Raw genomic sequence first — 26,283 nt, forward strand, 5'->3', positions numbered from 1 at the left:
TAATGGAGCATTTTTACATTCTTGTATTGGTGGTTTTACTGAGGTGAACGATCTGAGTACTACTTCCATCACTGAAAGTGAAACATGAAAATATTTTTTCAAATGTCCATTTTTTATTTAAATGAATACTGAAACAGCTTGTGCAATTAATGAACCATGCAAACACATCTTAAAAACAATCAAGGCTAATACAAAAAAAAAAACGTAAGTGTCTCTTGGGTTGTACATACTGTTGGTACTCTGATGTTATTAAACTTTATTTGTAACAACAGTTTGCCAACATCCACAGTGGTCTCTACAGCACCACATGGATGTGGATATTTTGTCAGACTATTTAGAATATTCAGTTACAAAAACAAAAGTCCTGCTGGTCTTCAGAGGACTCTCTTCAGCATGTTTGTAATGAGTGTTGCTCGGTTTTATCGGGACACTGTAAGTTTGTAGGACACAGGTGAGATTTGGCGCAAATGACTGTAATCAGGAAGGAGGGCTCCAAAGGCATGAATTCATGGTAGGGGTCGAAGTCACAGTTCACCTGGAAAGAAAAGACAATAAAAGACATGAGATCAGTAGCGTAAAGGAAAGAGATTAAAAATGGAAAGAGAATGCTTACAGCACATTACCTGAGAAAAAGATGAGAGAAACAGATGAGTGTGTGAGAATCCTGAGATGGAGGTGTCCCCCGGATGCTTCTTCAGACTCTGATGATAAGCCTGAGGAGCGAGGGTGGACAAAAAAATGCGGATGTATGAGCTTAATGTTGTTGTCACGCACAGAGACTAAAGCTCCTAAAGATGGCTCCTCACCTGCAGTGCTATCTGCAGTGCAGAATACTGCACCCACACCTCCTGCCGCTGCGCTGCTGAGAGAGAAAATGCTCCACCTCTGCCGGCTTTTTCTGTCACAGTGAGATAGTGAGCCCACACACATTCCCCCACAGCATGCACTGTCTCACTCTGAGAGTAAACTACAACACAACAGAGATAAGGACATGATATTGGTGTAAACAATCAGTAACCAGAGTGCAGAGAATACATTTTTATGTCCGAAAAATAGTTTGTTTTTAAGGTAGTCTACTATGTACGTAACCTTAACACAACAAACGTGAGCTTCTCTTACTGTCAGGCAGAAGCAAGTGGAGGATATCTTTGGCTATGAGGAAACCCATTACACCATAATTCATTGCCCTGTTAAAAGAGAAGAAAAGACAGAAGGTGCTTTAATGTTCAACAATTATGAGAGTATTTTTAAAATCAGTCTAGTATTTACCTGGGATAAGTTGGATGAAAGAGAGGGGGGACAAACATTCCCATGGGAAAGAGGAGCTCATTACCCTGGATAAGTGGTGTGACAGACAGACTAAAAACAAAAGACAAAAGATTAAATACACACTCAAAACATCTGTATTCTTATTTTTAAGAACAGAGCCATCACTTACATATCAGCCGCCTCAGTCTGCTCAGTCAAGATCTTTCTGCGTCTCTTTTGCCACAAGGACAGCAGCTGGACGTAGTTGGAGAAGAAGCTGTGCGTGCTCAGCGACACCTAAAAATATACAGGTGGTGAAGTTAGTGGCGTTCTTTGTTTTCAGCCATTTTCAGGTGCCCTTAGCTGTTGCAATTAAAATGGGTGAACTCCTGGGTTTACATTAAGTGCATCTAAGAGCATACTGACTATTTCCATATTCTCATTGACCACTTAAAAATTCAGTCCTAAACTGAATATTTGAGTTTTCCCATTTCCATTAAATGCATCAAAACATGATGTATACATGTATAGGAATGTATTAATGGGTTTAGGTGGGTTTATTTAGTGTACAGGTCACAGGTATCAATACCTAATCTGTTGGAGCCAATAGAGATGTGTCATGTACCTTAGAGAAAAGCAGGTCAAGCTCAGCTTCACTAGAGATCTCTCTTGTTGTCCAGAGTCTTGGAATCAAAGAGTGAACCTAGAAGAAGACAGACAGCTGATATCAAAATGGTCGCAGAATACAGTTAAAAAAACAGAAGTGCGATATCAGCTTTTGATTCTTATGTTACCTTTTTCATAACAGACAGGAGAGACTTCTGATCTGTCCACTTGAGTTCATGTAATTTGGACTTGAAGGATGAAAAGATATTTTGGATAATCTCCTCTGCCTGTTGAACAATAAAAAAATCTTCAGCATATCAGCCTCTTAACTTGAATCACCACTGAATTTATTATGTCCCAAATCCTCACAATCCCTCCTAACCTCTCTTTGTGCCATCCTCTCACTGAGGAGGTATGTCAGAACTGAGTCAAATCCTCTTTCAGTCTCCAGCACACAGTGTTTCCAGCGAGGAACCACCTGGTGAAGAGTCCCACAGAGAGGACGTCACTCAAGACACAGGTGTTTTTTGTTGTTTTTTTATTTCTTTTCCTCTCAGTAAAATGTCATGCTTCATTGTGTTGACTCACCCCTTCTGTGTTACCCAGAGCCACAGATAAATTATTTGCTGTTTCAGAAAATCTGGAGTCCAGGGCAGGCATCAGGGTGTGCAGCAGATTCAGGAACATGTATGTTTGAAGGGGACCGCTGAGTGGAATCAAATCAGGCAGCGCAGAGGGTCAAAAAAGACAAAAAGGAAAAAGAGCCCTGCATATTCAATTGTGTGTATTTCTGTGTCACTTACACTACCTGTTGCTCAGCTCATGCCTGTTCAGCCATTTCCTGATGATGGGGGACATCTGCACCATGTAAGGTAAGTTATGCAGGAGGACATGATCGTCTTCGATCAGGGGCAGTGGGTGGAAAGCTGCCCGCAGGCAGCCCAACCAGTCGATGGCAGGGGCCTGGCTCTGTGGGAGCATTCACATAAAGAAAATCTATTATTACCGTGAATTCAGACACGACGGTCAGCATGTGTAGCTACTCTAGTACCTGGAGTTCTTTGATGGTCATCCGCTGATAGAGCTGTTGTTTTGACAGGCGATATTGCAGAGGTGCAGCCGCCACAGCGAGCTCAGAGGACAGAGACAAGAACATGCCCACGTGGATCATGCTGCTGCTGGGCGGGGCCCCCAGCAGCGCCAGGTACCTCTGACATGTTGCCAAGAAGGAACGTAACGTCTGGATGAAAAGAGATGGGAGAATGATTAAGGAATGAATTAGTGGGATGGATGAATATTGTGTTATATATTTCTTGAGCCAGTAGTGGTCTGGCTAAGACATCAACCTGTGCTTTAGCTTGAGACTTGTGTGTCTTGCTGTTCCATTCAATTGGAATCAACAGCTCTGGCTGATCAATCTGTTGACAAAGAGAAGACTTGAGTTAAAGTAATAGCAAAGTCTACTTTGCTATGGCAGTGCTCTGACCAGCACGTTTGGACTCACTAATTATCCTAATGGATACTGACCTGTATGTATCTTTTGGCTGTCCCATGGGCAATTTCATTTGGGTCTTTGCCCACATAGAGGTTGAAGAAGGGAAAGGTGGCATAGTCTCTCATTAGCAAGCTCAGGGTGGAGTTGAAATCAGTCTGATTCCACTGGCCTGATACTGCCCAACCTCCCAGCTGCCAAGAGAGAGAGAATTAAAACAAAAAGGGATTTATTTGTCAGAAGCAAGAGAGCAGGCCACAAATATGAAAACGTGTCTCACAAATAATGCATCTACTATCTGAGTAAATCAGCAACAAATGTGCCAAATGCCCGGCAGAGTTTCCCAGAGGTGATTGTTTCATCTAGAGTCCAAAACCCCCAAATATTCAGTAAAGTTGAACAGTATGATGGACAATTAATGCCCCTTAACCTATGAAAAAAGAAGCAATAAAGAAACACTGACAACCTGTTTGGGAAATTATGGTCTGCCTATAAAGGATAGATGAGTATCATACTCTCTGGATGAGTGTAAGGAAGGGCTCTGCTCCGGCACTTTCTATAGATCTCGTGTCCACACAGGAATGGTAGAATCCTTTGGCCTTCTGCACTGCTGAGCTACCAACACTGTAGTTTGATTCTGACAGAAAGATACAGAAAAACACAATTCAGACCACACAGTGATGTAGCATACTTCCTTTAAACCAAAGTGATGGGACTGATGGCTGCAGACTCCTACCCAAAATCTCCCTGAGATACTGCAGCAGCACAGTTTTTCTGTCCAGTATTTTCTCCTGTCTCAGCCCTCTGTCTTCTCTCTCTTTACTTTGTCTTCTCCTCTCTGACCAAACAGATTTCCCATTCTGGTTCTGTGGATGTCCGGGAATGCCCTGCCCTCTTTGTCTTCCCCCATTTTCAGGTTGAGAGAGTCTGTCAGATCCACATGTGAACAAGAAGTAGTCACAGGGCTGTGTGAAAGGATCGGCAGACGTGGACAGACGGGCTGAGGCCTGCTGACAGGCTGGGGAAACACATGCTGTCACTACAGGAAAGAGTGAGAGAAATTTTAGACAGAGTTCTGAATTTATTGTGTCATTTTGCTGTGTGGTTGTATTTCAGACAGACCAGTACCTCTCTGGATGTTGCTCCTGTTTCGAAGATTCTGGTGCACATAGTAAGTTAGTCCCAGAAAGACAGCACATAAGGAGAACCCCAAAAATGGGAGAAGCAGCCTTCGATGTTTTATCCACAGGGGCTTTGCTCGGCGCTGGTGCTCGGGATTAGACCCTGACAGCTGTATCTCAAGTTGGAGCTGGGTTTGCTGATGGGTCTCAGGAGGATCTTGGGTGGTGAGTATTGGCTGAAACCCCCTCTCAACTTCTGGTTGTGATGATGATGGGACTGATAGCTGCGGGTGGGTGTTAGCAAGTGAAAACAGAATATAACTGGGTACACGAAGATACCAATACATTTTGTTGCTCCAGTAATGTAGAAATATAGATGGTCTAATGTTGACAATCCAGGATAAGCCCTCATTCAAGCCCAGTGCAGATGTTACAAAGACCTTTGGTAGAGCTGCAATGATAAGATTAGATTTATCTCGTATTCCCTTTTGAGGTCCAAATCTTCACGCGGGGTGCCACTGATGTAGCTATTTCCTCACAAGTATTAGCTATGACATACATAAATATTAAACATCAGACTGTGTCATCATAAATCTACAGGACATCAGAATTGGTGACCCACATAAAAAGTGCTAAGTACTGTATGTAATCTAAAAAACAGTGTGAGTACATGAGCCTGCACTCTGCAGATCTTTAGTTGAACCCACAACACCCCAGAACCCGCTACTCATCCACCTCTGCCAAAAACACATCTAGTCTTAATCATGAGCACAGCTTAAGTAGTTTCTATTGCTCTCCAGGCTGCTTGGAGGCCAGTAATAAGAACCATTTAGGAATTTCTGTTCTCACAGTTTTGAACAACAAACACCACTGACTTGTAAGAGAACACTCTTCAGAAACAAAATGATATCAACAAATGTTATCAAGAGCTGCCACGTGATAAGAAGCTCAAGTGGATATTAATGTATTTCATGTCACTGACATATACTTGACTATTCAAATGTTACAGTTCAGTAGAGTCATAACACATATTAATAACAGCAGTAGGTCTATGTACAGTGTGTTTTCTGTCTAACATTTGCCAAAGTTACTGGAAAATGCTGATTAAACAATATCAGTTTGTCTTTTGGCATCCAACATTATATTTAACAGTTTGAGAACACAGCAGACCTCACTCAATAACTTCAAAACCACATGACCTGAATATAATAATTTCCCAGCAACATGGATGGCTCTGCTCCAGTTTCCAGCAACTATAAACTCACATCATCCTCGTTACCATGTGAACACGGTAAACACAGCTTCATAACAACATGGCAAGCTTCTTTTTGTTTTGATGAAGTTCATACCTCAAGCTGTGTTGGAGTTTCACTCATTCTTAGTATATGGATGTGTTGCTCTGTGTTTCTCCAGCGTGTTGCATCCTCTGTCTTTTACATTTGATGTTTCTCGTGTGCCACCTCCTCCTGCTGTCCCTACGTCAAACAGCTGTCATCTCAGCTCTCTATCTCTTTTCATCACTCACTTCTCTCCTCATCTAAAACTCTGATAAAACAACTCTGCGGGCTACGTCTTACCCTGCTCTCCAGAACTCAGATAATAAAGTGAAGACTATGGTTACACTCGGGGGCATTCGTGGGGATTTTTTGTGGCTTGTGAAATCAGGAGAAACTCAACATGAAGTTTCCAGCTTGTATTTTTCACTTCCTTTTCTGCAGAGTCAAAGGCTTATGAACAGATGACTGGGAATGGTAAGTCAAACCGGACAACTTTGCTTTTGCTTACACATTGTTACGTTGCATTGAATGAGGGCAGGCACTTCTTCCTGGAAAGTAAACACATTTAGATGCACATGCACACATGTTGGCTGTCGTCATTATCAGTGCAACACATGGCTGGTAACAACTGATAGAGCAGTTAAGCGTCCTGGAGAGTCACGTAACAGAGTAGCACATCATTGAGGGTCTGGGAGGAAACACGTTTCATGGATGTCACATGGAAGCCAACCAGAGAGAGAAAATGGTGGCACAAATAAACTTTTTAATACACTAGTTGACCGCTAATATATTTCATGTATTGTGTGACTTTAAAATAGGTGAGAAAACAAAAACTTTTGGTATTTAGCATTTTATTTATTTGTTTGTTTATGTTTTGATACACCCAGAGGAGGGAGGGGTGGGGCTAAATAATGTTTTTAAACATACACGCATTCACACACATATCGAACAGGAATTTATAAAAAAGTTATATGAAAAGACAAGGCATCCGCATGTAACACAATAGGACATAACACAACAAAATGCCAGATAAATGCAACTGTGAAGGCATCATCATATGTATAATATCACATGGTGATGACAAAGGCAGGGCCACAAAGGTGGAGTAAGTCGGTGCAAACAAAAGACATAATACTAGAGGAAATGCCACCACCGCCTACACAGTTAGCATGCAATGCTGAATCACTATTGCCATGTTTTGTTAGTCATTCTGGTGTTATACAGCACCAGGCTCAATGCAAGCACAAGTAACAACAATTTTCTTATCGTGGAATTCATTTCTGTGGCCGCAGATCAGGCTCAATTCAGAAGGAAACAATGGAATAAAGGAGAGAGTGGAGAAGGCACATTGCCAGGTTAAAATGAAAACAAATAACTGTAGGCATTTATCACTGAAATACAGTACAGTAACGTTTAGAATAAAATAGTATATAACCGACTGAACTGACTGAAGTACAAAAGATGAATAATGGAAAGAATAGTGGTATTTAAAGTATCAACAGAATAGATCAAGACTGGGCTCAAACACAGAAAAAGTGATTTAAAAAACCATTGAATCCCATGTAATTGTTTTAGTAACCTAAATCTCACAAACAGCTTTGAATTATTTGGTCACTATGTTTTTTTTCCGTTACCTAAAGCTCTAAGCTACCACCTCCACTGATCTATTATTCTGCTGTCACCACAGGTTATTTTAGCACTGGTGCACATGTAACCTTAACACATAATAGTAAAAATGTCCTTAAATTATATTATTTAAAGCAAAAAATTCCAGGAAAATGCGTATCAAAAACTACACTAGTATGTTTCTAGATGGCATTTACTTAAAATGTATCATGTGCAGGGGCTTTAGAGTCAAAGTGACGCTAAAAGGATATTTTATTTCACTATGAAACTGTGCAACGATCACATAATAGGTCCTGTTTTCAGCCATGCAGCTGATATTCTTAACTACATTGTTTTTAAATTATGAGATTCCTGGAATGGAATCTGTGCGTGGCAAATCTGTGCTAGTGTGTTTGTTCATAATTTCAGCATCCAAAAAGCATGCATCTAAAAATACTTAACACTGTTCAATCAGCTCTAAACTATTTTTTGACAAGAAAATGGCAGAATTTTTTTCTCACTCTAATCTTGCCCTTATACAGTATGATCAAATAAGGAAAACAACAAGACATAATTAAATGCATGCTTGTGACTGATCATATTCACATCACAAAAAACTAAGAGCAACATTCACTGTTTTTCTTTTTTTGCAGTCAACGTTTAGCCCTACGACTATAAAATTCTATTAGAGTAGATTGGCTCATATGAAGCACTTTCTAGGCAGGGGTGCATCATTAACCATGCTTGCAGGCAACTGCCAGAGTGGTAAAGATATGCTCTATCAACAGCCAGCCAGAGTGGTGAATCTGTGGAATTAATACTCCTCACCCTATGGTAACAACCTGTCTCATTAACACTCACAGGGAAAGAGATCAGCTAGTTAGAGCTCTAAGATGGAAATATCTCAGTACATGTGCTACTAACAATATTGAGGCGAGAGGCAAAGAAAGGCAACTTTATGTTCATTAGACTGCTCTTTTGATCAAACTGTTCTTGTGCAAGTTATGCTGGAAACTTCAGAGTAAACATAGAATTGGCACAAAAATTATGCTCAGATAGGTCACAAAGGAGGCTAAATGGGAGACTGGAGAGTTAGAGATTGAGAGTAAAAGATGATGGGAGTTTATTTCAATGCAGTACATTACTTCTGCACTGAAGTGGACAAAGACGAGGGAATACTACACCGTATGTGCATGCAAACGTTTTCACTCAGCACATTCACATTCACACCTGCGCACGTATACTGAATAAAGCCCTGTTGCAAAGGCAAAAAACGGTAGCTGAGTGAATCCTGTGCTTTTGGATTTGGTTCATAGTTAAACTGAGCGACACTGCTTCAGCCAATCACTGCACAGCTCGCTTGGCTCGCTGGGTGTGGCACTTCATACACAGGATCCTACCATCCAATGGATAGCAGCCATTTTCATCTGCTTCTATGGAGAGGGGACGAGCACAGTCCTACAGAACGAAAGAATAGATGTTTTTATTAGCAATTTATTTAATATGCTATGTGATGTATATTTGGATAAAATTTTAATGTTTTACCTCACAACGGTAACACTTGAGGTGGAAGTTCTTGTCCAGAGCCACCACTCTGACTGTCTCCTCGCTGCCCGGGGCTGGAACAATGGGCTCATTACAGCTCACACACAGAGGGGAGAAACGCCTGGAGTAGAGAAGTGAAAAAGTGTCTGTTAGTTGAGTCACATTTTCACACACTGATGCTCAGAGTTACTGAACACCTAAGGCAACTTTTTCTAATGAAACCAAATCAACTTTTTTGCTATTAGGCCAACTGCTTATGAGGATTAATCAACTTTGTCAAACCCAATTATTTCATCCAAAGTTCAACAAGCTGTGTAAATTTTTTATCACCAAGAAAAGGAGAAATAAGTTTCAGTTAGTGCAGAACTGAAAAAGGACCATATAACTGGATAAATCCAAACATGCTTGGCCAGCTAAAGCTTCATCGTGCTGAGAAATTATTTCAATGAAAATCTGGAGAATTACTGTTCAGCAAACTAATCATCTCTCTTGAGAAATTATTATAAGTGTAATATTTAACTGAGGCATCAACAGCCAGTAGCCACCTGTGGTAATCCTGGACACAGTAAGGGTTGTTGTTGTCATCGGTGATGAAGGGCGCCCCCTCAAGTATGCAGGAGCAGGTGCTGCAGCGGAAACAGTGGGCATGGAAACACTGGCCCACCGCCTTCAGCACACGATCTGTGATCCTCTCCCCACATCGGGAACACACTGCCAGGGAGCTCTAAGACAAGAAAAGAAGGAACAGAAGGTGAGACGAGAGATATGAAACAAGGTAGTAACCCGGAGGCACACTGAGAGATGATAATAGTCGCTGTGTCAACATTGTTCAGCACTTTCAACAAACTTTTAATATGCACTCAGTACGTCGGATTATTGGTGATTACTCAGCAGAATGTAAATTCAGGTCTGTTTTGGGTAATTATATTTTATCTTGAAACTGCACCATAATGTAAATGTGTAGCTACAATACATACTGAAACAAATTGATTTGTGTTTTCACTCTTTCATGCTCAACAGCAACACAAAAAAACAAACATGTTTTGTGTGGGTAGTAATGATCAATTCCAAAACTTAATATTTTCGTCCATATCGAATCTGCACAGTGTGCAAAACTGCTGCTGTTGATGTGTGTCCTCACCATGTAACAGTCTTCACACTGAGGTGAGCCATCCCTGTCATAGAACTGCATGCCCTGCAGGGGGCGATGACAGCTCATGCAACAGAAGCAGTTGGAGTGGAAGAGTTTATCCATGGCTCTCACTGCTGGTTGAGTGCGGGACAGAGCCTCGCCACACTTCCCACAAACCTCTGATATGGGAAAAGGGGGAGAGATAGGGAGAGATAGGGAGTGAGAGAGAGTGAGTAGAGGGGAGAGAGGGAGGCAGAGAGAAAGACAGTTAAAAAGAGTAAAAGTGAGATTATTTACAAGTACATCCATCTTCCCACACAGCTCTGCTTGTGTTGATTACAGTATCGTCCCCTAAGTAAAGAGGATAACACTGTGTTTAAGTAATTTCCACACATCATAAAGAGATCATTTTATGGATTTGTCCAGTTGTACAGACTCTTTGTTGCAGCATCAGCTTCCTTCAGCAGATGTGGTTAAATGTCTATTCAAGATAAATTTGTAAGCGAACAGTGGATAAGGAGGAGAGAGTTAGTAGTTAACAACCACAACAGTAAACAGAGAACCACTGCAGACATGAATAAAAGCCCATCAAATTTAAAGTGTAGAATTAGAGAATAAATTGTGAATAAATTTTAATATCCATTATGGTTTCCATTTTGCAACCAGGCAGCAAACTGACAGGAAAATTATTTCATACTCTCTTTTGTGCATTTCCAATGTGGGATATTAAAATGTTATTGGCAACACTCCATTTTTTTCCTCCATTAATTTCACCAAGAATATTACAGTCACCAATCAAAAAAGTTAAGCTCTTACTTTTGCTACACAATATCACACTCCCAGCTCTTGATTATTTTTTGCAAAACTTGTGCAAGATGTGCATAATGGTAGCTACTTAATGACTGTAATTAGTAACAATGACATCCATCATTAATCTACATTAGTACATACAGTTGTGGTGTGAGATAGATAGAGGTGTGCTAAACGATTCTCTGATACACATATGAAAGAAAGACAGTATGACTGTGTGAGTGGTGGGGTGAGAAATTAATGCGTGTACATCATTAGATATAAATGTGTGTACCTGTAGGAGGGGAGGTGATGACAGGTGCGTGTGTGTCCATGTCTTTAATGAAGTCCTTGGTCATTCTCTCCAGCTCCTCCACTTCCCTCATGTTCAGAGGAACGCCTCCACCTGGGATAGGAACTGGGGCAGGGGGTGAGGGCTGACCACACACACAAGCACACACACGCAAAAGCCATTAGTACATACCTATGCATTATTTACATTGCCTCCTACAGCGTGCTTATAGAGCATTTTGTTATTTACGATTGAGCAGTTTACCTTTGAAAACACTGTTAGTGCATGCCCAGAAAGGTATAATTCTCTGCTGATTTATTTATTTGTACTTCCCGGACCTTTCTACTGTTAATGCAACGCAAATACAGTCTTTTAGTAACTAAGATAAAGTTGGAACATACCGTTGATGCAGGGGGAGTTTTCATTGGTTGGTTAAAGGAAGAAGGTGGAGATGCCATCACCTTGGGTTGAGGAGGAGGCACAGCAGCAGGAGGGTTTTGGTTTGCATTCACATGGCCAGCAAAGGGAGAACTCTTTATGTGATTAGAGGCCGGGGCAGCAGCGGTGTTGTTTGGCTGAGTAGGGGGAGCTGGGGGAGCTGCGGGAGGTGGAGGGAAAGAGGTGGCAGCAGAGGGAGTGAAAGGTTTTGTTGCCGGGGTGGGGTTCTGGTTCAGATTCTGGTTCAGTTTTTGTGCCAAAGAGGTGGATGAAGTTGCGATTCTCCCTCCAAAAGCAGTCTTGGGAGCCACAGTTGGGGCCTTAGTGAACGGCTGAGCAGCAGAGTTTGGTGCTGAGTTGTGATTGGCTTGTCGGTTCGTTCTGGCTTTGAGTTCTTCGGCCCATGGTGCTGGAGGCGGGCGGTCTCCCATCTCGGGAGGTGGGAGGAACGAGAGGGCGGGTTTGGGAGCGGTCGGGGGAGGAGCTAATGGCTTGGGTGCTGGTGCTGAAGAATACTGGCTTGGTAACTGGGCATAAAACAACAATAACAACACAAGAAAATTAGCTTTTCACTGATTCATTTACCTCAAAACCAACAACAAAGAAAAACAAATCCAATGTGAGCCTGCTCTGGACCAGTGTCGAATTTATTCAATTACATAAAACTTCCATTTTCGACAAACTATGACTCAACAGAAGAAAGTTCATATCTAGTTATAACATTTCATTCTCAAATATTGTAAGGAGACACTTTTATTATATTGAACGAGGTACTTTGATTAAAGTAAACACTGGAAGCGCTCCACAGTTTGAGCTTATCAGAAGTGCTTCGTCTTTCTGACATTTATTTTGTGGTTTTTGAGCCAACATTATTCTGCCCTGTTCCAGTACCTCCCAGTTGGATAAAAACACTCTCCATTTATGGCCCTCTCACTGGGTCTCTGGCAGCACACTCTGGCTTCATCACACTCTCATGCTCCCCACTCAGATCTGTGCATCACACTCTCCCTCTCTCCCTCTCTCTCTCTGCAAGTATCTCCTCTCTCAATGTGAATCACCAGCCACCTCACTTTTTGTTTTCTCGTTTGATCTGGTGTGCTGTGTTTGCAGTTCACTTATCATTGAGCTTTCAACCTGAACAGATGAGGAGAGACTAATAAAACCAACCTGGCATCTCTCCAAACTACTTCCACTGACCTATGTTGCTTTTTCGCTTTTCCTAACTATGTCTGACTCATTCTCTTTTTCTGCCTCCAGCCTCCAGTGAGTCAGAGTCTGCTGTCATTTTCCTTCTCATCCGCTCTTTAGCTCTCCAGAGGGCATAGGTCTCTCTAACAGTCTTATATTTGTTACAGCGTGTTCCCCCATCCATTCCTCCATGCTTCGTACCTTAGGGTTAAAAGGTCCCCTGGTCTCCATCTCAGACAGCAGGTCAGTAAGAGAGTCGAGCTGTTGATCGAAACTAGTCTGCTTCTCCATCAGTCTCTGGTAGAGGAAGACAGAGGGAGGAATGATGTCATAAAAAGACTTTACATTACTAAAATGAAGCAGAAATGCATGGATTTCAAGAAAAGAACTCTGGATGATGATGAAGAGGTGTTACAGACTGTAAATACATATCAGAGAGATGTTTTATTAACATATCTACTGTATGTTTGATTAAAAATCAAGAGTTTGGTTCTTTTATCTTTTCAAAAATGCAGAATGGAATATAACCCAACTGTTTCAAAATAAATTTGGCGCTTGCACAGTTACTTGGAACAGTTACTGAGGTGGGACACCCAGAATCAAAGAATGAATGATGAATGAACAAACAAAAATGAAATAATTAATGATGACTGCGAATAAATGAATGAGATCTGAATTTTATTTCCCTGGTTGGATGAAAGAGAATACCAAATGCTGAATTATTTAATTTTCGATTCATTCGGCTGTTTGCTAAGAAGCATTTAGATTTGCTATTTTTTAAACATGGGGTACATTCCTGTCAAGACACTTTTTAATTCTGTACTTTTTAATTCTGGCTAATAAAATCTAATTCCATACCCTGTGCATTTGTAGCCAGACAAACAAACTGCAATTAATTGAGTCAAACAATAAACATGTCTACAATACAAGCCTTTCACTGCATGTCTAAAAACTGTTTCTATGATGTAAATGTGCAATAATCCCATTAGAGGCATGAAACTGGGTTATTTGCCCCAGACTACTGCTAATATAATTTGTGGGAAAATCTCAAAATACAGTATTTCCTGCTAACACTCCATGGACTCGCTACGGTCCCACAACAATGTCCTCCAGTGTCCTGACTGATTATCAAATTATAGCTAAATGCAGTTACATGCAATGCAAGAAACATGCAGACAGCTAAAACAACTTAAAGATACCACTGTGACTTACCTGTGGGTTCCCAGCAGCACTGGGAATACTGGTACCGGATGCAGGGAGAGGCGGAGGAGGTGGGGGAGGAGGGGGAGAGGGGCAGGTGGGTGGACAGGCACTCTCCTCGGGGGGAGCTGGGAGGGGCAGGTCATCTGCCACTGGAGGTGGAGCGGGGAAGGTGGGAGGGGGGACGTCAGAGGCGGTGGGTGAGGTATGGCATTCGGGGGGAGGTGCTGGCAAGTCGTCATCCAGTGGAGGGGGAGGAGGGGGTGGGAAGTCTGATAAAAATGAGGAGGGGTGATTGATTAAAAGCTGCAACAAAAGAATGTCTTTATGCTCTGTTTTTATTGATAATCTAATAACAAGACAATACAAGAAGAAAAAAAAAAACAGTGGGGAGGATTTAGCCCGTTTGATGACCCTGAGCTGATTCTCTGTGGGCTTCTTAACTTTTAAATGTCTTCTGAAAACCTGAGTCAAAGGGTAACGCTGCGTCCTGCCTCCTGATGTATGTTTTCCTGTCCTAAAAGTGCCCCTGTGGAGTTGTCATGTGAACAAAGAAAAGTTATGTTTATATTCAATGTTTCTTACCAAAACAAATCTTACAAACACATCCACAGCATCATCTACTTCCTCTTTAAAAGTTTGGAAAGTTTTGGAATATTTTTTAACCCTGCAGCATACATTCATGTTTGCTTACTTCAGTTTTCTTCACAGATGGTCTAAATAGTACTAAACCAGCAGTTTCAATTTGAATATTTGTGGCTGTGGATGTGTGTCACAGGGACCGACTCAGTGCCTCAGCACCTCCAGTGGTCAAAAATTCCACAGGGTACCTTTAATTTGATGAGGTTGTCTGCTTGTGATCATGAATTAGATAAGCATGGACATCTAGTGGTATGGTTATGCACAACTCTAAAAATAAAAACTACCCCCCTCAAGCAAGGTTAAGACTCTGTGACTATCTCAATATTTGACAAAAATGTTCATGAGGTAGGAAATTCAGTACAGTGATGTAATGTCTCAGAGACAGCTCATTAAAACCACAGCACCACACAGCTAAGGTGTTTTGTTTTTTTTCATAAACTCAACTGTGAAGCTCTGCATGCTCTAGCATAAGAAGCAGCAGGAGGTGGGACGGGGGAGGGCTGCTTACTGAATGAATATAACTTAAAATAGTTAGAAAAATAGCATAAATAATACACATACCATCACAGAGCAAAGGTGGCGGCGGAGGCAGATCTCCCACTCGACCAATCACGCCTGTGCCTACTGGTGTTGGTGATGGAGCTGAGGGAGGCGTCTGGCTTTTGGGCCGTGGTGGTGCCACCGAGGCAAACTTCTTTGGCTGGTTGTAGAAGGATGGGGTGGTGACTTTGAAGTTCAGGGAGGATGTTACCATGACAGGCTTGCTGCTGTTGGAATCCTCCATTTTGTGTATTTATCTGAGGATGAACAAAAAAAACATTAAGGACAACAATTAGGGCAGGGCAATATCAATTCTTGTATGAGAGGCTGTTGAAACAGGTTGCAGTGTGAAGCTCAAACAACTGCAGAGTCTGACTTGCACACCCCACATGAGACCAACATAAATAAGCTGACTAAAGTCAAAGGGCTTGCATTCCTTGGCAGCGTGTGCATGTCGGGTCTTTTGCTGGAGAATTAGTGGTGATGACACATCAACAAAACATTTGCCCTGTAACAATTCCAAACTACACACTAATTGTAACCATGTTTTGAGTCTGTAGTGCCTCCACACTGAAAAAAGGACAAAATTAACAAAACTCAAAGATGTCAGTATAGATGTAGAATAAATTTTGAGTGGTGTTGATGGATAGTTGTCCTCTAGTGCATTGCAAAATGGAAACAGAGGCGCCTCTTGTTGTAAAATCTGAAACAAATTGAGGATGGTGGTGAGGCGGCTGCAGACACAACTCAGGAAACAGCAAATAAGAGTAATAAATCTCGGGGAAAACTTTTTTCCTTTTGCTTTGTTAAGTTTCCAGCTTTAAAACTGGCAGCATCTTCCTAAAGTTGCAGTGTGATTCAATTTGTGAATATTGTTTTGCATTTCCTATTAGTACAAAACATTAACTTCTTTTATATTGACTGCCAAAACAGTACACTATGCAGACTGGGACCCATTGTATTCTTTATAAGTGGGGCGCAGCTGTCTTGACCCCTCAAGTCTTAGCCAAACTAATTAAAGTGGAGGTTTACTAGGGCTCACAGTGTCTCTTAACTGTAGTTTGGACTATTTCTGGATTTAGTGAAATAGCAGTAAAAACAGCTGCTGGGTATTCTGCAAATCCAGTGTTATGGAATCCCTTTAAACACAGAAGTCTCAACAAATGGTCTAAAGTGGAATGAGAGAAAAGTGTGTGAAAATTTCCTCAGGCCATGTATACAGAGCCGAAACAGTAGACACAGTGGCACTCCCAGATGCCAGGGAGAGGATTTACAATACTCAACACACGGCTGTTTACAGTGACATAAAACACACAAATACCAAGGTTTGTAAGAGAGACTGGCTCAAAGTGTGTATGTGTGTGTGTGTGTGTGGTGGTGGTGGTGGCGGGGGGGGGGTAGCAACTATCATAACATTTTCATGTGAGCTGCGTCAGAAAGAAGGTGAGTTCAAATATTACCTCACACATGCTGGTGGTAAAACAAATGTTGATGCTACTTCAGTTTCTCTACCGAGATTCCTCACAAAGTCTGGACACATCTCCCTGAAGGCCACCGAACATGACCTTTAGTCAAAAGTGCAATTGTTCTTACCGACCCCATGGCCCACCCTCCTCTTCCAACACACACAAAAACTTGTGCATGCAGACATCTGCACACACACTGGTCGTCTTAACTTGCACTCTGCTGCTGTTTAAGAATCTATTCAGTGATTCCACCTGTGGCAATGATTAGTGCACCAATGTTTGAACTATTTATTGTGTCTTTAATAGCCTGTAAAACATAAATGTCATGAAGCCACAACACATAACCTGTAACAGAATGAATGTGGTAAAAATAAGACAAAGTATAGATAACATTTTACAGTGTGGCATTTATTCTCTACATCCAGATAAAGGTTACACAGCACTGATACCTCTATAAATGTCAGTTACAGTAAAGACACACATGGCACCATTTTCTCAGTCATCTATAATTCAAGAACACTTCAATAAATGAATCAATTGTTTGTTTTTCTCTCCTGAAGCTACACCAGTAATTCCTAAAAGATGGGTCTGCAACCAGTCAGACTACAAAACAGTGGTTTAAGTTTTGATACAGCTTTTTTAACAACACATGTTTTCTTAGCTTTAATATTTCTATCACAGCATAGGGGTTCATATGTACACTTTTTTCCAAAGTATCAAATTCTGCAAATACTGATATATCTCTGAAGGGGTTCCAATTGACTTTCTTCTTTTTACCTTAGGATTTTGAAAAGGACTTCTACTTAAATTTAAAGTAACTTTGGCTTTCAATGTTGTTACAGCCGCTGTGCATGTACTGCTGAGTAGTTGTGAACTAGTCCCTTCCACAAGCCACAGAAAACTATGACTGCACCATTTAGATAGAACTGAGTTAGCATTAAAAAAAACAACCTTTCCATGGAGAGATCAAGTGTGACATAGCCTTGAAAATTATTATGTAGACGTGGGCCTAGCTCACTGTAAAAGCTAAACCAACAAGGAGAGGACTGAGTGTTTCATCCTCATTCCTCATTCCTTTGCTGGGACACACATTTCAAGTTCTGACAAGACAAAAAGAAACCCTTACAGCTCCTGAAAGTATCTATGATCCTCATGACATGACTAGCTTCTCTGATGAGAAAGCACCGCTTCTGCTTTTTGAGCCAGCTTCCTTCAATGCAAGATTTAGTGATGTTGGATGTTAAAAAATTATAACCATATATGTCCAGGCCAAGGCAATGTAGCCCTTTAGACATACAGAGGTGTCAGCTGCTGCATTGTGTCATGAGACAGTCTGAACCATCCCATTATGAATCACAGATAGATCAAACTTTTGGCTACATGCTACTTTAACACAGGGACATGATTCAGCCTCTGTTAGAGTAGTTAATATTCATTATATCAGATAGCCCTAATGATATGTATGTTTTATCATCAGCAATAAGGATGACTAACATTGGTCATCTTGTTACAGCTTTACTTGACTTTACTACTTGACAGGATGAATAATTCCTGATGATACATTTGACTACAACAGCATTATTGACTAATCATAGCAACCAGAACAGCTATGCAACCACAAGACACAACCAGCTTTTAACTATTCGTGTTGTCAAAGAGGTTACAACAATCTAATGCCATGAGATTCACTCTCATATGCTGCTCTCCTTTAAGTGGAGTTACAAAAACATCAACCTACAGAATCTTAGGTTTGTTGCGCTGTCCCACTTAAATCATTCAAAAAATTGCTGCATTAATCAATAAGGGCAGATGGTGAAGCTCTAGTGGAGAGAGGCAGACTGTTCTGCTTCTTGGTGTAAATTTGACCAGGCTGATAATCTGCAGCAATGGAAAAATAGAAGAACTACAAGAAAGAGAGAAAAGACAGGTGTTTCTCAGTCTTTTGGAAAGTAGCAGGCTACTCAGGAAGCCAGCCTACTTCATGCTGAATGGAGTGGACTCTTACTACAGAAAAGTTACGGCCAAGATAAAGCTCTTGGCTTTAAATGAGGTTTGCATGTCTGAATATCAACAGAGTACTCCAAACATAGCACTCAGATCTATAATAGCTTTCTAAAAGGAGTGCTTGACAAGGGTGGGTACAGACTGTGATTTAGTCTTTTCATTAGAGTGCTTTAGCTACCTTATTTCTAAGAGACAATATGCTATAGTCCTCTCAATTATTCAACAGCAATGATAACTTGTGGTCAGGTTCCATCTGTTCCTTGATACAGTCTCAAGGGATATGATACGGTGAGATCAGCTCCGCACTCAGGCCCCAACAGTCCCACTCCAAATCCATCTTGAAACCTGATCCTCTAGATGAGAGAGACCCTCAGCTAAGGAAAGTATTTGGCACTACAACTCAATGACATCACCTTTTTTTCGCCTTTTTTTTTTGGGTTGCACTCCAATCAGCCCCCTTTCTCTACATTTCGTCTTTGTCATATTTTGCTCCTTTAATGAGGTCTTGAATGCTTGCCATAAATTCTGGCTTACTCTCACAATCTGATGTACAGACTTTCTTGTTCTGTGGCAGACCACAACCATTTTTATCTCTTTTATTCTCGCATTCTCCTAAACTTCTCATTCATCACACCCAGTACTTGAACTGAATGACATCACTTGAGGCTGCATTTAATCATTTCTACTTTACAGCTGTGATGGCAGGATGGTGTAGCCTTTATATGGGGCCCCAGCATATATCACATACTGTACTCTGCAGCTTTTGAACTTTGTAGAAACTCCACGTCTTTTACAAGCTAGAAAATTGGTCCTAAACCATGGTTTGGGCACCACAACCCAGTTAGTTTTCATTCCATGTTATCAGGGATTGAATTACACATGGGATGGAGGGAGAGGGCCTAATAAACCTAATTGCTTTGTAGGATATAAAAAACCAGCAGGGCTGTGGCACTCATTGACGTGGTTAGAGAATCACTGCCCTAGAAAACTGGGAGACTTCTTCGACAGGGACTTGAGACTCAGCACTGAAGTCCCACATGTACTATTAAACAGCTCAAACAAACAAAACTAAGCTCTTTTGTGGCACACTTTCTGCTATCTTGCCTCAGTGTTGATAGATTCACATAAAAGTACAGACTATGTGCTGCAGTGGCTGTTAAGGAGGAGTTTACCACACATTAAAAAATTTGCACCAGTGGGTGACGGTTTCTTTTTTGGTAAAAGAGGAACTAAATTTGGTTTATATACTGTGCTAATGCTTTTTAAAAGGTCATACAGGGAAATGTTGTAGCATGGTGCCTAATTAAACCAAACGTCATCTTCATCCTTTTTTTAAACTGAAAAAGCAAAACACACTCAAAATATGCATGTACGGCTATTTTTCATTCAGAAATAGATTCTTAATCACAAAAATATTTAGCAATGTCCCTTTTTAAAACAACTAAGATCCCAAATAAGTAATAAGCTCACAAATCCATTGCCTAACGATCTATACTTGGAAATGCAAATAATAATAAAAACAATAAGAAAACAACAGAAAGGTTTTCCTGTATTTATTAAGCAGGTTCCTTCTCTGTTAAACTAATAAGAACCTGAATTTCTGACAGTACTTCCAGTAATTCCTTCCCTGTCTGGTCAGCCATTATATCAGTGACTAGAGTGTTGTTTGTGAAACTCTCTATTGTTCTGATGTTAATAGCACACGAAGTTTCTGGGAAAGCGTGTCTAGGCCGGGGGTCACTAATGCGGGGACAAACAACCCTTTTGAGTCCAATCTTACAGGTCAGTGGACATGCATTGAGCACCAGTGTTAATGTTCCCTCTCGGACTGCAGTTACATGAATGATTGAATGGGCAACATTTCAAAAACTGGTAACAACATCAGCCAGCGGGCTCCTCGTCAAGTTCTCGCCTCAACAGCCTTGTCTGTTTGAACTGACACACAGTAAAATGATGTAGACCAAAGAAAAGTCACAAGACAGCGAGAGACGGAATCAAAGACCTAGACATGCAGTGATTTGAGGCAAAGGGATGCCCAAAAATAGCTTGTGTGTCTTGACTCATGGAGGTTACAATTAAAGGAGGATTCCTCATCACCCCTGTCATAAAGGCTAGCATACAGCCATTCACATCTCATCTCCATTCACAGATTTTCATTTGCCTCACCACTTTGCTGAGCCGTCAGTGACCATAATCCCAGTCTGTTCAAATGGAACCACCACACAAACCTCAGACTAGAGCCTTCTTGCTTTAAGTTATTCTTAAACATGGCTTACTGTGGCTGTGGATTGAGGCTCCCCTCCTATCTATCTGATGAAAAGGCAAATCAGAGGCAAGGCACAGCTGTGTGACTGATAATCACAGGATTTTCTCATTCTCACAGTCGTTGTAATTCTATGATAAAATGGCGTTAATTCTCATGTATTTTCCCAACATCCTCTATTATCCTAGTTTTCATGATATGGAACATAAGAAAACTGGTTACTCATATCTATGTACACATGGTCATCACAGTGTCACAGTTTCTGATCATCTGTGTGCAGTTGCCCATCACAAGATAATATATACAAGTGTGTTGTTTTGCACAAGCAATAATTCAAAACCCAAATATTCAGTTTACTTTGATAGAAGACTAAGGAAACCAGAAAATATACACATTAGAGAAACTGGAACAAGAGAATCAAAAAATCAAAACAGTTAATCAATTAGTTGGTGATAAATTAATCAAATCTATCCACTAAGTGATTAATTGACTAGTCACTGCAGCTCTACTTTACATGCCACAGTAGCCTGGTTTCTATCAGAGTACTCTAGGTAGCACATCCAGGTATCTCAAAAAGGGGATAAGACCTTATGAGGTTTCTGAAACCAGGATAACATGTTTACATGCCAAAAGATTGACAAAAATCCCATAACCTGGATACTAGTGCGCATGTAAACGGTGAGTTGGAGACGTCTGAAAGAACCATACTTATAGGCCTCAACAAGGGCGCAACTGAACAATAAAACGTACCAACTGATTACAGATTTCATTTCTTGGCCTTATCAAGAAGTTAAACGTACCGTAGCTCAGTTCTCCACCCACCTTAGCACACCATTGATTAGATAGGGTTAGCCAACTGTTAGCTAACGCTTTGACAGCTGACAGTTATGGGTGAACGGTCACAACCACGGCCAATGGAGGCAGACAGCTCATCACAACGTAGCTATATGGAAAATTTTAAATGGGAAAATCGCCGTTTCTAGCTAAAGCTCCGCAGAAAAGCTAACGCTGCTTAAAAAAATAGTTTAACGTTTATGCTAATATTAATCGCTAGCTTACAGAATGTGTTCAACGTCTTAGTTCAATACAGCTCCAACACATGTTAGCTCGGGCATTACCGGCTGAATGACAACTGCCACTCACCTACACGTCTGACCAGCCACCGCGTGCGATTAACGTTATCGCCACCTCTCTGGCTTATCATCAATCACACCAACGGTTATGTTAGCTTAAGGTCGGACCACTGGCACAGCACACACCCCTATCACTCTCCTAAGCCTCGGTCAGCGGCTAGGTTTCGGTGGCGAAACTGACTTAACGCCGCCCCATTTTTTTTTCTTACCTCACACGGCTTCTCTCTGCTGTCATCAAGTTCAATGTTTGCTACACTCCTCTGAACATAAAGACGCACAGCTGCGTTGCTAGCTAACAAGGTTTAGTCAACTTTTTTTTAGCTGGACTTCCTCTTTGAGCTTCCGCGTAGCTCATTCCTTATCATCGGTATTCATCAGCTGCTGGTGTAGCGACCTACAGTACTTTCACGAAGATTTACTCACATTCAGCAAAAAAATACTCAGGCAGGGAAACAGCGGAACAGCACCCGCTAATAGGTATCTTTCAACCAGAGTATGCAGTAGTTTTTTTTGTTTTGTTTTTTTTACATGTCATACAAAACCAGCTGCCATGTGACAGATCCACAAAAGTGAGGTGTGACTACAGCCGTCACTGAGCAGTCGGAAAATACGTGCTATCATCATACCTGCATTTACAAGACTTTACCTTATTAGGTAACCTGTAGCAATCTGCCACCCTCCCCACCCCACCCACCCCTCCAAAAAGCAAGACAGGCCACCATCTCCCGATTCACCACAGATGAAATCACTCACCCTGTTAAAGCAGCTGCAGTGTGGATCTCCCTTTTTTTATATACTTCCCCCTTCTTCCTTTTGTTCTTCTTTTTCTCTAGGTGCAGGCTGAGTAAGAGTTGTCTGTAATGGTAACTTCTCTTTCTCTCTTCCCCTCTCCAGTTATTAGACCCTCCCCCTGTGCTTCTCGGTCTGGAAAAGGAATGACACCATCCCTCCAAACAAGTTCTTTCTTGTTTGACTTTGGCCCAGGACTTGTGTATTACTATGTAAACAGCACCTCTCTCTCTCTCTCTCTCTCTCTCTCTCTCTCTCTCTATCTCTCCCCCCTTTGTGTGTTTGTGTGTCTGTGTGTGTTCATAAACTGTCCAGTCAGACCCCTCCTCCTCCTCCTCCTCCTCCTCCTCCTGCTCTCTTTTCTCTCTAGATTCTTGCAGCATTCTTCATTCAGTGACATCAACCCTGTTGCCTCTCCTTGTAAGGTCAGACTGAGGGAATGAGGGAGCCAGGGGGAGGGAGAGATAATGGGGCTGGAAGGGTTGATTAGATACAGACAGTAAAACGCGGTGAGGGGTTCAAACACAAGACGGCAAAGTGGCTGAAGAAACTATGTTCAAAATGAGCTGGCTTGAGCTGTTATTTACTCTGAGAAAGAAGAATTATAAGATTGGTTTTGTGCCTTTCTTTCACTTGCCTCAACAAGAAAGCTGAGGATCAGATCGTAAAGGCATTACTCTGTCTGCTGCCAAAGTGGGCTGCCACATCGTTATTTGCTTTGCTCTGAGGCAGTAAACATGCAAGGAGTTCGACTGCATCTCTGTGCACGATTAGCACACGAGATTACAGAGAGTAAATACATTTAATGGCTGTTTCTTAAGGTTAGCTGTTGTTCATCCTGACAATGAGGATGTGGTTGCCCTCAACCTGGCGATAAATGACACCTCCCATCCTGCACACCAGCCACCTCTGTGACATTATGTCCTTTCATATTTCCCCCACAAATACACCACTCTGTCACACCTCACACTTTGCTCTCATGTAGCCCACACCTTTGAGTCATATCAGACTTTCAGAAATATCTCGTGTCTATCACTGAGTCCTTTTGACATGAATTTGAATGTGATTCTTTTTATTATTTTACATTTGAAATTTAATCACACATTAAAAATGCCACTAGAGTCCAACTGTTTCACCTCCTTCCTGTACAAAATTAACTCATGAATTCAAGATTTTGCGATATTGATACCTTATTCTGTGTTTAGAGTTGTAATGATTAGATGATTAATTGATTAGTTGAAAAGTAATCTGCAATTATGGTGATAATTACTCAATTGTTTAACTTAGTTTCAAGCAAAAATACCATTGATTTGCTGTTGTGGGGGTTTTAGAGAACTGGTTGGATAAAACAAGTGATTTCATGATATCACTTGGGGCTTTAGGAAATTGCAACATTCATTTTTCACAATTTTCTGATGTTTTCCAGTGGAAATGAAGAAGTGAATATTTGCAGAATGAATTCTGGCAGATTAATTGATGGTGAAAATAACCCCGTTTGTGTTTTCAACATACCGCTAGATAAACATGGGAGATAATTTCAGTTATCCCAGCCCACTGGTTTTGTCTTTGTTGAAAGCTGAATGTGAGACCAAATAACTTGATGAGTTAGGTATGTTTCAAGTATATGATCTGACTCACTGCAACCTCACTGAGACACCCCCTCACAGATCAGCCCATGACATTCAGGTTGAGACACAGCAGAGCTGAGCCTGGTTCAGGTTGTGAAATCATAGGCCAGGTCTTGGTTGAGTTCTATTACATGCAAACCTCTGCAGTTGCTGTTGTGTAACCTGTTGTTGCCTGATTCATGTCTGTGAACTACAGGGAGTGGTCATCAGGGTCTTTGATAGCCTATTGTCCCGCAAGGAATGTTTCCAGTCTCTCCCCACTTCCACTGGGACAAAAAAATGTGTCAAATTTCCACTCAGAGCTTTCCACAGCAACTCTGGTGCTATGCTGAGAAAGAAAAAAAAAAAAGCAAACCCCATCCTGGCTGCGGGTGACATACTCATGTGAGAATTCATGAGCTTGCTCTCTGTTTGACCAGTGAGGGGAGCGAGGAAGCTGAAGTGACACCTCTTCAACCCTTTTTTTTTCAGCCAGCTGCAAACATTGGGTGGTACCATGGTGACTGACGTTTGGAAAGTTTGGACCAGGCAGGGAAAGGGCAGCTCTGGGGTCCAATTAGACTGGAGGTAAGACAAAAAAAAAAAAAAAAAACAGGAGGCCGTCAGAATCAGAGCCAGACAGCCTGGAATGCAGCCAAACCTTGGAATGAACCGTTCCTCTCCCCCTCCCTCTCTAAAGTGCCATATTTCTCTCCCCCCCCACCACCCCCTCTCTTGTGTGCTGCATTTTTTTTCACCACTTCTCTCCCCCAATCCCTCCATTCCTCAGTCTGCCTCAGTCTCATACACTGCACTTTTATTTCCCTTCCCATTTCTCTTTCCGCTCCTCCCTCTCCGCCTCCTGCTGCTCATGTGAGTCAGTACCTGCTCATAATACCTCTGTGCTCACAGTTAATATCCTAATCTTTGGATCATTTCCGATTCATACAGTGGTGTAGTCTCTCTCTCTCTCTCTGGACACAGTCATTTTCTCAACAAAGGAAGAGCAAGAAGCCAGTTGAATAGAGGTTAATGCTTTTGATTGCACACAGCCAAACAAAAACATTTGTAGATAGATTTGTAGATTTTAATAAAATGCACTAAACAAACAAATACACACACACAAAATTGTATTGAGATTTCTATATTGCACACAGCACTGACATTACAGTGATGTATACATTAATGCATCAATGATTTCAATCCAATAATTCCATTATATACGCTCAATTCCCAGTTTATCAGGTGCATATAGATAAAACGTATGCAGTCAAATCTATACTGTTTGAGAGAGGTGTTGACAGTTCTGTTATCTTGTCCACCCCTTTTATACCAGTAAGGATAAGCTAAATAGGTTTGGATTTATGGAGCTTCTGGGGTTTGAGGTAGAGCTGAGGAGGGATGTTGTAATGTAGCAAGTGCAAATCTTCTCAGTTATAGTATAAACATAAAGAGTAGCCTGCATTGGAGGTAGAAGTGTAAAAACCATATAGCCATCAAGCTGGAATTCCAGACGTACTTTAGACACGATGAGAATCTGCATACTCGTGACAAGACATGGTCTCGTCACTCAGCACCCAGAGGAAAAATGTCTCTGCTGCCAAACTGGCCTCCATTCAAAGCCAGCGCTAGACCGCAGTACTCCAGTACACCCAGCAGGTGTCAGACTCATACGCATTACCATGCCACACGTAACCAGACTAAAATGCCTTAAGGGAAGAAGATGCCCCAAGAATCTCTGACAGCAAGCAAATCCATTTCAGCTAGAGATGTGATAGAAAGCAGGAGGGTATGTAAAGTGGAAACCCATAGATACTGACATGACTGTAAAAGACACACAATAAACAAGCTAAAGCATCACTGAGGACAGTCAGTGTGGCAGTGGTGGTGGTGGTGGTCTAGACGA

General features: G+C 41.5%; 3 protein-coding genes across 7 annotated transcripts in view; 1 reads left to right on the plus strand and 2 right to left on the minus strand.

The window, feature by feature from the left end:
- Window positions 1–91: 91 nt before the first annotated feature.
- kel (Kell metallo-endopeptidase (Kell blood group)) lies at window positions 92–5,963 on the minus strand. 2 transcript variants are annotated; one of them, XM_018682721.2, is made up of 18 exons: window positions 5,817–5,963; window positions 4,475–4,751; window positions 4,083–4,385; window positions 3,862–3,983; window positions 3,382–3,540; window positions 3,201–3,272; window positions 2,906–3,094; window positions 2,663–2,823; window positions 2,443–2,560; window positions 2,237–2,332; window positions 2,043–2,141; window positions 1,874–1,951; window positions 1,439–1,545; window positions 1,270–1,359; window positions 1,120–1,187; window positions 807–967; window positions 624–713; window positions 92–535 (listed from the first exon to the last, which is right to left on the minus strand). In XM_018682721.2, the coding sequence occupies exons 1-18, from the start codon at window positions 5,841–5,843 to the stop codon at window positions 389–391; spliced, it is 2,364 nt and encodes a 787-aa protein (XP_018538237.1). In that variant the 5' UTR covers window positions 5,844–5,963; the 3' UTR covers window positions 92–388. The 2 variants fall into 2 exon arrangements, with proteins under 2 accessions (XP_018538237.1, XP_050931999.1); XM_051076042.1 differs by lacking the exon at window positions 2,237–2,332.
- A 113-nt stretch (window positions 5,964–6,076) lies between these two features.
- Window positions 6,077–26,283, plus strand: part of fam131bb (family with sequence similarity 131 member Bb) — a 45,913-nt gene continuing 25,706 nt past the window's right edge. Inside the window, exons 1-2 of one of the 2 annotated variants that reach the window (XM_051076065.1) lie at window positions 6,077–6,218; window positions 24,870–24,965. The gene's annotated coding sequence lies outside the window, so the exon portion shown is untranslated. Of the gene's footprint in view, window positions 6,219–23,056; window positions 23,196–24,869; window positions 24,966–26,283 lie in introns of those variants that run through there. The other variant, XM_051076064.1, reaches the window with a different exon arrangement.
- zyx (zyxin) lies at window positions 6,579–23,003 on the minus strand. 3 transcript variants are annotated; one of them, XM_018682722.2, is made up of 10 exons: window positions 22,735–23,003; window positions 15,137–15,372; window positions 13,946–14,205; window positions 12,935–13,030; window positions 11,509–12,072; window positions 11,111–11,252; window positions 10,036–10,205; window positions 9,440–9,618; window positions 8,895–9,015; window positions 6,579–8,807 (listed from the first exon to the last, which is right to left on the minus strand). In XM_018682722.2, exons 2-10 carry the CDS (start codon window positions 15,357–15,359, stop codon window positions 8,694–8,696), a joined length of 1,869 nt encoding a protein of 622 aa, XP_018538238.1. In that variant the 5' UTR covers window positions 15,360–15,372; window positions 22,735–23,003; the 3' UTR covers window positions 6,579–8,693. The 3 variants fall into 3 exon arrangements, with proteins under 3 accessions (XP_018538238.1, XP_018538242.1, XP_018538239.1); XM_018682726.2 differs by lacking the exon at window positions 22,735–23,003 and adding an exon at window positions 22,191–22,488; XM_018682723.2 differs by lacking the exon at window positions 22,735–23,003 and adding an exon at window positions 21,992–22,152.

Source organism: Lates calcarifer, linkage group LG15 (genome assembly GCF_001640805.2).
Source record: "Lates calcarifer isolate ASB-BC8 linkage group LG15, TLL_Latcal_v3, whole genome shotgun sequence".
NCBI classification, from domain to species: domain Eukaryota; kingdom Metazoa; phylum Chordata; class Actinopteri; family Centropomidae; genus Lates; species Lates calcarifer.